At 35.4% G+C, this 12979-nt stretch overlaps 1 protein-coding gene across 1 annotated transcript; it reads left to right on the top strand.

The window, feature by feature from the left end:
* The first annotated feature begins 1100 nt into the window (after positions 1–1100).
* On the top strand, positions 1101–5521 carry LOC125247713 (sialic acid synthase-like). Its single transcript, XM_048159162.1, has 6 exons — positions 1101–1267; positions 3313–3528; positions 3662–3761; positions 4206–4360; positions 4476–4742; positions 4829–5521. Exons 1-6 carry the CDS (start codon positions 1136–1138, stop codon positions 5015–5017), a joined length of 1059 nt encoding a protein of 352 aa, XP_048015119.1. The 5' UTR covers positions 1101–1135; the 3' UTR covers positions 5018–5521.
* Positions 5522–12979: the final 7458 nt, after the last annotated feature.

The following is a 12979-nucleotide window of genomic DNA, read 5'->3' as shown; positions in this document are numbered from 1 at the left end:
TTTTTCTGCTATAAACTTGGCCAATTTAACATGGGACTCTATGAGATTCTGCTCCCTTTTGGAGCCTGTCCCTAGCGGCCAGTCGATGAATCGTAGTTTAAGTTACTTCCGTATTGGCTTCACGAGAGAAAGGGGGAGGTTGCCGCTTGGGTTCACGTCCTTGAACTTGGAATTATTATCACTATCAACGCCTAAATGAATCTACAGCAGTCAGGTGGTACAGTGGCCACGTGGTACACCTGGGGGCTTTCAGAAAACTCCCAGCATACAAGTTGTAATTACGAGCCCTACGAGGACGTGAACGCTTTTTACAAGCTAGAATCTCGTAACTATAGGAATTACGAGGCCGCGTGAACGCACCTTGAATCTACAGCGGTCAGGTGGTACAGCGGCCACATGGTACACCTGGGGGCTTTCAGAAAACTCTCAGTTTACAAGCTGTAATTACGAGCTCTACGAGGATGTGAATGCTTTTTACAAGCTAGAATCTCGTAACTATAGGAATTACGAGGCCGCGTGAACGCACCTTTGATGCACTTCACGTTGTTGATGACAAAGAATGGAATATGTATATTCTTTCTCTTTTCATTTTAATGTTAAAACTGTAAAAACTCCAAAGTTGAGAAAACTTAAAAGTATAAAGCAACAAACTTCAGCAGATTTTTGTGTTTTCTCAACTTGTTTTTGTAGGAGATTTTTGAGTTTTCTCAACTTTTTGTTGTATAAACTGAATACAACAAGTTGAGAAAACTCAAAAATCTGCTGAAGTTTGTTGCCTTAAACTTTCAAGTTTTCTCAACTTTTGATTTTTTTACAGTGAATATGGTACAAGATTATCAATGTGATAAACGAGTCAGGTCAAAAGTAATGAAAAAGTAGTCGAAATACATTACTATCACATTGCTAGATCATCTAGATCACATTGCTAATTTCTTTTTTTTTTACAATTACTAACTATATACATTTGATATATGCCCTATGTGGGTGTGTGCGAGGAGGTTGGCAATGGTTAGGGTGGAGCACTTGTCACTCTTTAAATTATAGCGTGCCCTTCTTCCCAGCCCCTTTGCTTGATGCCAGCACACCTGTGATCACATCTCCAGCCTCTTAATCAAAAAAAAAATTGTCTGATAAAATGTCTGCTGAGTTTGAACTTTGTCCAGGAAGAAAAATCGGGGGCTCCAACCCCTGTTTTATCATCGCTGAGATTGGACAGAACCATCAAGGAGACATAGAAATCGGCAAAAAAATGATCCGAATGGCCAAGGTAAAGTACTGCTTTATCAGATGTGAAGTCTGATACCGTGTTGATGCCGGTTCTTTTCATGTTTCAAACCACAGGGGAGGGGGGAGCAGTGAAATATATAGATGTCAATGTTAGCACGACCAGGGGAACCCCAAAACCAGTTTGCATATAAAAAATGACAATTTAAAAGACTAATTTAAGTCGTTAAACTATTTTTTATATATATATATACAGTACAGTCCAAAAGTTTGGAACCACTAAGATTTTTAATGTTTTTAAAAGAAGTTTCGTCTGCTCACCAAGGCTACATTTATTTAATTAAAAATACAGTAAAAACAGTAATATTGTGAAATATTATTACAATTTAAAATAACTGTTTTCTATTTGAATATATTTCACAAAGTATTTTATTCCTGTGATGCAAAGCTGAATTTTCAGCATCATTACTCCAGTCTTCAGTGTCACATGATCCTTCAGAAATCATTCTAATATGCTGATTTGCTGCTCAAGAAACATTTAATGTGTACAATTGTACAAAATATTTGTGTAAAATATTTTTTTTCAGGATTATTTGATGAATAGAAAGTTCAAAAGAACAGTGTTTATCTGAAATCTAATCTTTTGTAACATTATAAATGTCTTTACTGCCCCTTTTGATTGATTTAATGCATCCTTGCTGAATAAAAGTATTCATTTCTTAAATTTCTTTTCAAAAAAATAAAAATAAAAATTCTTACTGACCCAAACTTTTGAACGGTAGTGTATAATGCTACAGAAGCTTTGTATTTCAGATAAAGGCTGTTCTTTTGAACTTTCTATTCATCAAGGAAAAAAAGTACACAACTGTTTTCAACATTGAAAATAATCATAAATGTTTATTGAGCAGCAAATCAGCATATTAGAATGATTTCTGAAGGATCATGTGACACTGAAGACTGGAGTAACGATGCTGAAAATTCAGCTTTGCATCACAGGAATAAATTACTTTGTCAAATATATTTAAATAGTACAGTTATTTTAAATTGTAATAATATTTCACAATATTACTGTTTTTTACTGTATTTTTAATTAAATAAATGTAGCCTTGGTGAGCAGACGAAACTTCTTTTAAAAACATTAAAAATCTTAGTGGTTCCAAACTTTTGGACTGTACTGTATATATATCAATGATTTTACCTGTATTTTCTAGTTAACTGAGGAAATGACCTTGAAACAAGAAAGAATACAGAAACAGGGCTGTTCACACAGAATGTGTTTTTCCATTTCACTGAGCTACTTTCCATTGTTTTTCAACGTAAACATGCACAAGGCGGAAGTCTTTAACCGCTTTGCTCGAGTCATTTGCAGCGTTCTAAAAAACTTGCCGATAATTTTTAAGAACGCGTCTCTAGACCTTGGAATTTTTCTCTCTGTTCTGTTTTTAACCACAAGAACGTGTTCTGTGTGAACCGGCCTAAACTTAGCATCCTGTCTATCCCACCTGTTTAGTAACCATGGTAAATTCACTTAAAAAAAAGTAATGTACTTAAAGTGCTCTATTTTCGCGCACTAATTTTGAACTTAATATACTAAAAATTCTTCTTTAGTACTTCTTAAGATAATCTTAAAAACATCTAAGTTTACTCAACTGTGCTATTGTAGTACACTATGGGTTCAAATGTACTATAAGTAGTATCTAAATACATTTTTTAAATACAGAGATAATATATTAAAAGCACGTTTTAGTTCATATTTCATGGTGTCTCAAAATAGCACTGTTGAGTACACTTAGATGTTCTTAAGATTTAGTACTAAAGAAGAATTTTTAGTATATTAAGTACAAAATTAGTACACGAAAATAGAGCACTTTAAGTACAGTATAGAAATGTACTTTTTTTCACCTAAGGAACATAGTCAATAATTAAAGATGAAGTTTCTTTAAAACAGCTCCTGAGCTATAACTTACAGATTATATCACATCAAATTAACTTTTAGATTTCTTATATGGTGAAATTAATTTTTCATTCAAAAATTGCTGATTGTTGTCAACTCAATCCACTTCTACTACCCCTTTTATCTCCATTCAGGACTGTGGAGCCGACTGCGCCAAGTTTCAAAAGAGCGAGATCGAACACAGATTCACCAAGCAGGCTCTGGAGCGTCCCTATACGTCCCCTCACGCCTGGGGCCCGACCTACGGGGCTCATAAGCACCATCTGGAGTTCAGTCACCAGCAGTACAGAGAGCTGCAACAGTACGCCAGTGAAGTTGGCATCTTCTTTACTGCATCAGGAATGGACGAGGTGAACAAATGAAAGAGGGTCCCAATGTTTTTTATATATAGCTAGAGAATATATGCATGTTAACATGCAAATATCCCTTAGAGACCAAGTTTGATATGCATCTCATAACTTTTCCTCTCGCTCTCTCAATCAGATGGCTGTAGAATTTCTTCATGAAATCAATGTGCCGTTTTTCAAAGTTGCCTCAGCTGACACCAACAATATCCCTTACCTGGAGAAAACCGCCAAAAAAGGTGAAACCCATTTCAAATAACCAGGCTGTTGTTACACAAATTTAAGAGTTTTTGCTGAAAACTTTTTCTCCTTTGACGAAGGTCTGTCATATTCACTCCCAAGGTCACATTGTTCCTCTATTTATATTAAATTTCAGACACTATCCACAGTGACTCACAAATGATAACTGAATCTGAGTAGCTTCTCTTGTGCATTTGAAATCAGTTATTCAGGAGCACCTTGGCAATTACGTATTGACAGTGCTGATTGGCCAGAGAGCAGAGCGAATGAAACCTAGAAATCCTGGTGTGGATTTTCTGGAGTTTCATGTTGGGCTGGATTTAAGTCTGCAGAGAAATCGACATGTGTGAACATATCTTAATGTGTTAATGACTGAAATAATTACTTTGTGTTCTCCCAGAAGCAGCCATATCTTGAAGCTGAAGTTTTGGCTATTTTTATAGGTCGTCCCATGGTGATTTCTAGTGGAATGCAGTCTATGGAGACCATGCGCTGTGTTTATCAAACCGTCAAGAAGCTCAATCCCAATTTCACGCTCCTGCAGTGCACCAGCGCTTATCCACTGCCACTAGAGCACGTCAACCTCAGCCTGATCCCTGTAAGATGCAAATATCTTTAATCTTCATGATATTCAAAAATTACTGAAGAAAATGTTTAATTTTTTTAGTAGTAGCAGAGTAGTTTGAAATCTTTCTTTCCTTTTTCCTATGCAGGAGTTCCAGAAGGAGTTTCCGGACATTCCCATAGGCTACTCTGGACATGAGACGGGCATCCATGTGTCTGTGGCTGCTGTGGCACTTGGGGCAAAGGTCCTGGAGCGTCATGTGACCCTGGATAAGAGCTGGAAAGGCAGTGACCATTCAGCATCACTGGAGCCGGCGGAGCTGGCGGAGCTGGTGAAAGCCATCAGGACGGTTGAGATGGCAATGGGCTCGCCAATCAAACAGATGCTGCCCTGTGAGGCTTCTTGTCACAGCAAGGTCAGATATAACGGTCGTTCTGGCAGACTTTAAAATAAAAAAATTATCAAAAGTCATTAAATTAATGTTTATGTTCTTTCTTTTAGTTGGGGAAGTCAGTGGTGGCCCGGAAACCATTGCAGAAGGGTCAGACATTAACTCTCGACATGCTGACAGTAAAAGTGGCCGAACCGCACGGCATGAGACCAGAGAACATCTTCAAACTGGTTGGCAAGAAAATCACTGTGGACCTGGAGAAAGATGCCACCATTACTGATGCCATAATACAAGACTGATGATCAGACACTCCAAAATATAGGGCAGTGAATCTTATCTTATGCTTTTATAAAAATTTTAAATAATCTATCTATAATATATAATGGTAAAATATATCAAATCAGTCATTATTAAATCAAAGACATTTTTATTACATTCTTTTTGTTGTGACATCAGAAATATGTAAATATGACGTCTTGTATTGATTTTGCATATGCCTGTCATGTCATAAGTTTACTCCTTATTGTAACCTGTCTCAGACTATTGCTATTATAAATGTGGAACAAACACTTTGTCAAGTAAAATATCTTTCTCTCAAATGATTTCAGCTCAACTTTGATAATGGGTCTTTTGTTCATATTGGTCCCTCAAGCTGTATTCCCCAAAAGCACAATGTTTTGGCCTAGAATTAAATGAAATGCCTAATGAAATGTGGAATTATACTTGATGTGTATGTAAATGTGTTTATTGTGCATTGGAAACATGACACGTATGTTATTTTATTTTTGTTCTACACATAATAAATATTGTACAAGGAGATTTAAGTGGTTGTTTGGACCTGACAACATAAGTTATTCTACTGTGAGAAGAATGTATGCTGGATTTAAATACTCGTACCACATGCTGTAGAATCACAGTGCTGTAATCAATAATGTAAATATAACTCAGAGATTGGGCTCTAAAGTGCAGTGATTCAGATCCAATAATTATTATGTAAAAACATAACCAACACCACCTAATCATCTTTTAACTTTGCTTGTTGGTTTTAATGCAGTTAAAACTGCCCAAACCAAATCTAATATTAAAAAGTCAATAAGGGTCAAGAGCTCAACTAAAACAAACCCTGACCTCGATGATGGTAACTTAAAAATTGTGATTTTCTCCTTTAGTGATTCTGCTTGTTATCATCAGGTGTCTTCAATAATGCTCAATCATCACTCAATTAATTACTTATTTATCTCATTAACGCTTCAGTGGGTGGAATAAAAATATGGCAGGACTTTTACTCTCTGACCCCTGGACTTCCCACCTCTGTGAGTAACATTTGTAGAATTGAAAATATAGGAGCCAAGGTCAGACCAAAATTGTTTGGATACAGGACAATAATAAAACAGATGTGCAAATGTCTCCTCTGCTAGTTTACAAAAAGAACATGAGCTGTCAATGTCCAGATATTTAGAAATATTACAGTTAACAGGAAATACTTTATGTAAAATTTTGAAATGCATTTCTTTAGCTTTATTGGATATGCAGTATTTTCCTGGTAAAAGCCATGCCTTTTTCCAATCTATATCTTCTACCAAAGATCTCCAATAGAATTTTCCTCTTGGTGAAATTTTTTTCATGAATTGGAAGATCTGGCGTACATGTCTATTGGTACATTTATTGTCCAAAAGATCAATTCCATCCAAGAACAAAGTAGATTGTATTCTGACTATTCTCCTTGGATTATATAGGGAGTGTCTTTTAACAAGATGAATGAAATTGTGGAAAGTCATAAATTGCATAAGTAAAAAGGTTACCAGAGTCATCAAATAAAGAGAGAATACCATATATATTATCTTGGAACCACCTGGGGAAAAATAAAGATTTATTTCTGACAGTGATATCACTATTATTCCATAACACTGTTTTATGAAGTGAAAAACTATGAACATAACACAGCTTCCAAGCAAGGAGACATTGCTGATGAAATTTGGACAAAGCAATAGGTAGCTTAGAAGGTAAATAATTACAGTTTAAAATAAAGGAAAGGCTACCAATTTTTTCAAATAATTGGTTAGGGATAAAGTACCAAATCGATCTCAGCGGCACGTGCGGCGCGCATGGTCATGTCATGACTTTTTCCGGTGTGCAGCGCAGAGAACGGGTAAAGATGGATGCGGAGCAAACGGTCAGTGAACTGGTGGCAAGAAAAAACGCTACCTCTGTTATATGGCGATATTTTGGCTATAAGATTATAAACCCAGATTAGATCGTTGATGATCCGTGATCCGTACGGACCAGGGCCCACGGTTCGGGACGCATGTGATTCGCGGATCAATTGCAACTTTAACCGTAATAGAGTGAAAGGTTATCATTTGAATGTGTTTTGTCTTGCTAGTTTACACATTAAATAGCGCCATACCAGCGCGCTAGAAGAGGCAAAAGAGGATTTAATTCGGTATCACACGCAGTGCTGTTATCGGTGCGCATAGACGCACATGCATACAAGGCTCGCGCGCACACACACAGAGAGAGGCGCGTTATAGCTCGCAAACTCCAAATTGATTCCTCTTTCGCGTCCTCAATGTACTTGGATGGACACTTACACGCATTATGTCAGTCAAAATACCCCTCTCAGCAAGTATGCTCGTAAACACATTCGGTTATGTCTTAATTGAACGAGGTGAGAATTCGGATGTGTATCTATCTGATGTGTACGTGCATGGGGTCTTACTCTTAAAGTGACAGCAACCTATAAATAACTGCTGTTGTCTGTCATGCAAATCAAACAACAAAACACAGCTTTAACAAAGATTAATCTATATTAAATTTATACAGTGACCAGTGTCATTTTACATTTAATTATTACATTTCTGTGCATGAAAATTAATACAGTAAGACCTTATACTTTATTTGTAACTTTTTTGTTGTATTTATCTATGCTTGTAATTGGTGTACAGTATTTGTTCTTTTTACAGTCTGTTCACTTGCCTTTAATAATGTATTACTTAGGCTAGTAGTTTATGCTGTGGTATCAGAGTAGTTTAAGTGGGCTAAGTAATACATGCAAAGTTAAGTTACCCCCATCCCCCAATTTTTTTTTGTGCTGATCCGAAAAATGATCTGATCCGTGACGTCATAACCGTGATGTGATCCGAACCGTGAGTTTTGTGATCCATTGAACCACAGATTAGTAAAGAAACAAACATCTTAAATGGGATAATAACAAGTTTGCAGTAATGCAAAGATGTTATTATTTAATTTTGTAAAAATGTTTTCATTTGAAAATACTGTGCATTTGTTTGTTGTTGTTTCTAGTTTTAGTTGAGAAATACACATTTCAGCATTATCAGTAATCTGTGTGTGCATTTTCATTGAGAACCAAGCAAGATGACTCGCGATACTATTTGTTTATTATATCGCTATCGCATATCGCAATCGCAATATTGACCTCAGTAATCGCAATATGACATTTTCCCCAAATCGTGCAGCCCTAATACCTAGGTATTTCACTGTGGACTTAACAGGAATATTTTCTATGGAATCATAATTAAAATCCTGGATAGGCATGATCTCACATTTTGAGATATTTAGTTTTAAACCAAAAGCATATGAAAATGGTTAATTAAATCCAAAGCTTTTGACACACATTTTTCATATTTTAAGAATAACGTGTTGTCGTCTGCTAACTGTGAAATCTTAATCTCCCTCCCGAAAACAGAAATTCCTTTCAATTCTTGATTCTGAACAATGCTCACAGATAACAACCCAGTAACTAATAAAAATAAAAAATTTGAAATAGGGCAACCCTGCCTAACACCACGCTGTACATCAAATCTGTGAGAAGTGTCAAAATGAATAACAACAGAACTATTTATTCCTTTATAAAACAGAAATAGTGGAAATAAAAGAGTCCCCAAAACCAAACAACTTAAGTGATTTTGGTGTTTAATTGTGTCAAAGGCCTTGTAAAAACCAAGAAAGAGACCTCGAGAGTGCATGGAATCTGCGTAATCCAACAAATCTAGGACCAATCTTATATTGTTGGATATATGTCGGCCTTTAAAAAAAAAAAAAAGAACTGAGATTCAATTTTAATATATTGGCAAGTGGCAGCATAAGTTCAGCGTGAATGCCGCGAAAAACACACAAAACACATCCAAAATGGGAAAGAGCTTTGCGATTGACTGTACAAATAGCTTTGACACAAACCCTGAGGTATATTTTTTACAGACTGCTGAAGGCTACAGAAAAAAAAGGAAATGGATCAGTGCAATTCACAGAAACAACTGGACTCCAGGCAGAAAAACATGGATTTGCAGTTATCATTTTGTCAAAATGTTGGATTTTGGGGTAAAATCATTATATATTATAAATAAATTATATATTGTGTTGACAATTCATCAATTATTTACCATCTTATATTCTGCATAATGAGATGTTTTTAAATAGGCTAAACAGTGACAAAAACTATAGGCCTACGAGTTTTAGGGCTAGACGATATATAACATTGATATAAGTGATCACTCCGATTTAAACCTACCTATATTGTATTTCTATAAAGCGTTCACTTCACAGGCAGATTTGCTTTATGTATTTCCCCGGCGTCGAAGTCAGGCACGTAAATGTCACGATTCCTGGCTGCATGTCAATATCCATGGATCAGGATTCTTTGACACGTTATAAGGAACACTTTCTAGCCTAACCTTTAGTGTAATTCGTTTGTTTCACTCTCGTTTTCGCAGTTTCCTCTATTAAATCCAGTCACGGAGCAGGTTCTTTTGCCACTGAGGGGGGACTTTCCCACTTCTGGCGGGAAAGTGACGTCAATGTATACCCTCTTTATATGATGATTTACTGTTTCGAATCGCTTGAAACACAGCATGTTGGTGACACCTGCTGGTCAAAACTATGTAAATGCAATGAGAACACAGACCTTTCACAAACCACGTTCTTATGAGTAAAATGTCTCTGAAGTATATTCCCACTCACGCTTTTTTAACATACCAGGATGACTATAGCATGAAATAGTCCAGCCATGATTTCCTGTTCCACAGGAGTATAAACATGAGGAAACACAAAGGCCAAATTCCTGTAATCATTCATCACATGTGCAGCAAAATATGGTTGAGCTTCACAAACTAGAAAGTGACTGTAAGAAAATAGCTAAAGGGTCATTCTACAGAAACGTCCACTTTTCTGTCCCTAGACTTTACAGAAATATTACACTTGAAAAACACTTTAGGATTACAATTTTTTTATATTTTAATATGAAACAATATGTTTTTTGAACAATTAAACCTTCTTGAGCCATCAATGTGGCAATATTTGTTTTTTTTTATTAATTATAAAAATTCCAAACACCACAGAAGTGCTCATCCCCACAGTCATGTACAGAGGGAAAGTGCTTTATTTTGAGCTCAGAAACAGGTTTTTCTACCATTTCAAATACAATAATGTATGCATAACTATCAAATATATGATTTAAATGACATAAAAAAACAAAATCAAATGCTGAATAAATATTATAAAATATATAATGAATGTAGTAGTCCCCTGGAGTTGTGTCGCTGGTGTTACCTTTAACAAAAATCTCTTATTTTGAAATAAAAAAAAAAATCACACTGATGACATCACTTGACTTCCTTCCTATTTCCTGAAGAAAGGCCAATGGAAAGTCAGAAAGTTCAGTTTAACAAAAATCTCTTATTTTGAAATAAAAAAAATCACACTGATGACATCACTTGACTTCCTTCCTATTTCCTGAAGAAAGGCCAATGGAAAGTCAGAAAGTTCAGTTGTCAGAAAGGAGATTTTGTAAAATGACTTTGTCAGATTTTGTAAAATGCGTATTTCATAAAAAATGTCACTGGTGTTACCTGTTTATAGATAAACTTTATTCAAAGCTATTTAGTTTTGTGCATAAAAATAGCACTAAGATTACATGATTCTAACTTTTCTTTCTCATTGTTAATCCTCCTTTGGGCAGGTATGGCTAAATTGAGTGCAGCTGAGAAGCAGCGACTTGACAGACAGCATATTTTACAGACATTTTTAAAATGTTGTTTATGATATTTTACTGACTGCTTTCACTAAGTGTCAGTGATAAGTCTTTGATTGTATACCTAATATAAAAATGTAGTGCCTTTTACCTAATTATGGTTGAAGAAAAAGGATCTTTGGTCTTATGTATACGTTTCTGGTGATTCATTGTGTCACTGGTGTTACTGTTTTTTGTCTGTCACATTAACTAAAATGTGTCATATGTGTAATAAGATTACATTCACTGAATTCTGCTACACTCAAGAATTAAGATGTAAAGGATTGCATCATTACTTGTTTTTCAAATATTTTCATTGTTATAGCAAATGAGCATGGTTGTGCAAATGAACTAACATCATTCAATCACTTTTAACAAACCAGATAAAAAAAAAAAAAAAAAAAATCTCCTTATTTTTTGCATTATCATTATTTTTCTGAAACTCTGACTGCATGTGCTGAAAATTAAAAAAATATATTTTTCATAAAAACGTTTAAAATTGCCAGATAAGTAAGGTTACAGGATTAGTCCACTTTTAAATACACTTTTCCTGATAATTTACTCACCCCCATGTCATCCAAGATGTTCATGTCTTTCTTTCGTCAGTCGAAAAGAAATGACGGTTTTTGAGGAAAACATTCCAGGATTATTCTCTTTATAGTGGATTTCAATGGCTACCAACAGGTTGAAGGTCAAAATTACAGTTTCAGTGCAGCTTCAAGGGCTTTAAACGATACCAGATGAGTAATAAGGGTCTTATCTAGCGAATCGATCGGTCATTTTCGAAAAAAATACAACCGTTTATGCTTTATAAACAAAATATCGCCTTGAACGTACTTTCCGCTTCCGCATTCTTCATAGCGCTTACGCTGAATATCCTATGCAAGTTACGGAAAAAACGAAACTGGCGCCGCGTTCGTTCCGTAAGTAGAATAGGGAAGGCATAGGACATACAGACTCAATGCAAGTTATCGCAAACAGTTGTTGCTGCTAAGGGTGGCCCAACCAGTTATTAGGTTTAGGGGGCAAGCACTTTTTCACACAGGGCCATGTGGGTTTTGATTTTGTTTTCCCTTCATAATAAAAATCTTCATTTAAAAACTGCATGTTGTGTTTACTTGTGTTATCTTTGATTCATATTTAAATTTGTTTGATGATCTGTATAACATTAAATTGTGACAAATATGCAAAAAAATTAAAAAATCAGGAAGGGAGCAAACACTTTTTCACACCATTGTATTATATAAACACAGAGTTTTATGTTAGATCCGATTAAATTAATCGTGATTAATCGATTTGACAGCACTAACTGAAAATAACTGAACAGAAAAATTAATTGTTTCTGTTCCACAGAAGACAAAGCCGTACAGATTTAGAACAACATAAGAGTGAGTAACTGCTGACAGAATGTTCATTCTTGGGTGTTTGTTTATTACGTTTTTACGCCATGTTAGCATCATGGCTGTTTACATGGCAAAAAAAAGGTCAGTATCATCCATAAAATTTACATTATATAAAACATTTCAACTTAACATAAGATAGAAAATCTAAAATACATTTAGGTGGTACATTTTGAAATATTCCATGCAAGCATGTTTCTGAATAAAAGTTTTTTCTAGCAGCATCATAAAAATTACATTTCAACAGAATATGATTTTCATTCTTGGGTGAACAATCCCTTTAAATGAATAGTTTATATTGCATATTCAAAAGTTATTCTGTATTGTGATTCTTACATGACATCTAGAACACTTTCCCATATTTATAGAGGTCCAACTTTAACTCTATGAGGTTATGGCACCTCAGATGAGGGTTTGAGCACCATGTGAATGTAGTTTCTAGAATTTAACACAACTTATCTCACCTTGATCACCTCTCCAGCACTGTGCCCCAGAATGGCAATGGTGTGATCATTCTCGACAGCCACAGCCACTGCGGTCAGCAGGTTCTGCCTGATGAAGACAGGATTGGCCTTCAAGGCAAACTCCTGTCGACTGGCCAATGGAGATGTAAGAAATTCGGCTCCGCACTTATACTCGTTCATGTTTTCACGCAACTAAAGGAACACAGACACTTAAATGAACATTAAATATTATAAATGTACAAAATGTACTTTTTAAATATATGTTCTTAGACTTTTTGTCTTGTTAATCTTTCATCAAAATATAATTTACAAGATATTTCCTTGTATCTTCTTTCACTACATCACAGAAGTGTTCATCTCTTTTTGTTCATC

Source organism: Megalobrama amblycephala, linkage group LG15 (genome assembly GCF_018812025.1).
Source record: "Megalobrama amblycephala isolate DHTTF-2021 linkage group LG15, ASM1881202v1, whole genome shotgun sequence".
Taxonomy (NCBI): Eukaryota; Metazoa; Chordata; class Actinopteri; order Cypriniformes; family Xenocyprididae; genus Megalobrama; species Megalobrama amblycephala.
Note: the sequence above shows the minus strand (reverse complement) of the source record. Positions and strands in the feature narration are given on the sequence as shown.

Coding starts and splice junctions, on each gene's coding strand:
- LOC125247713 (XM_048159162.1), top strand. CDS start 1,136: ATGTCTGCTGAGTTTGAACTTTGTCCAGGAAGAAAAATCGGGGGCTCC. Junction 1,268..3,312: donor AAATGATCCGAATGGCCAAG/GTAAAGTACTGC, acceptor ATCTCCATTCAG/GACTGTGGAGCCGACTGCGC. Junction 4,361..4,475: donor TCAACCTCAGCCTGATCCCT/GTAAGATGCAAA, acceptor TTTCCTATGCAG/GAGTTCCAGAAGGAGTTTCC.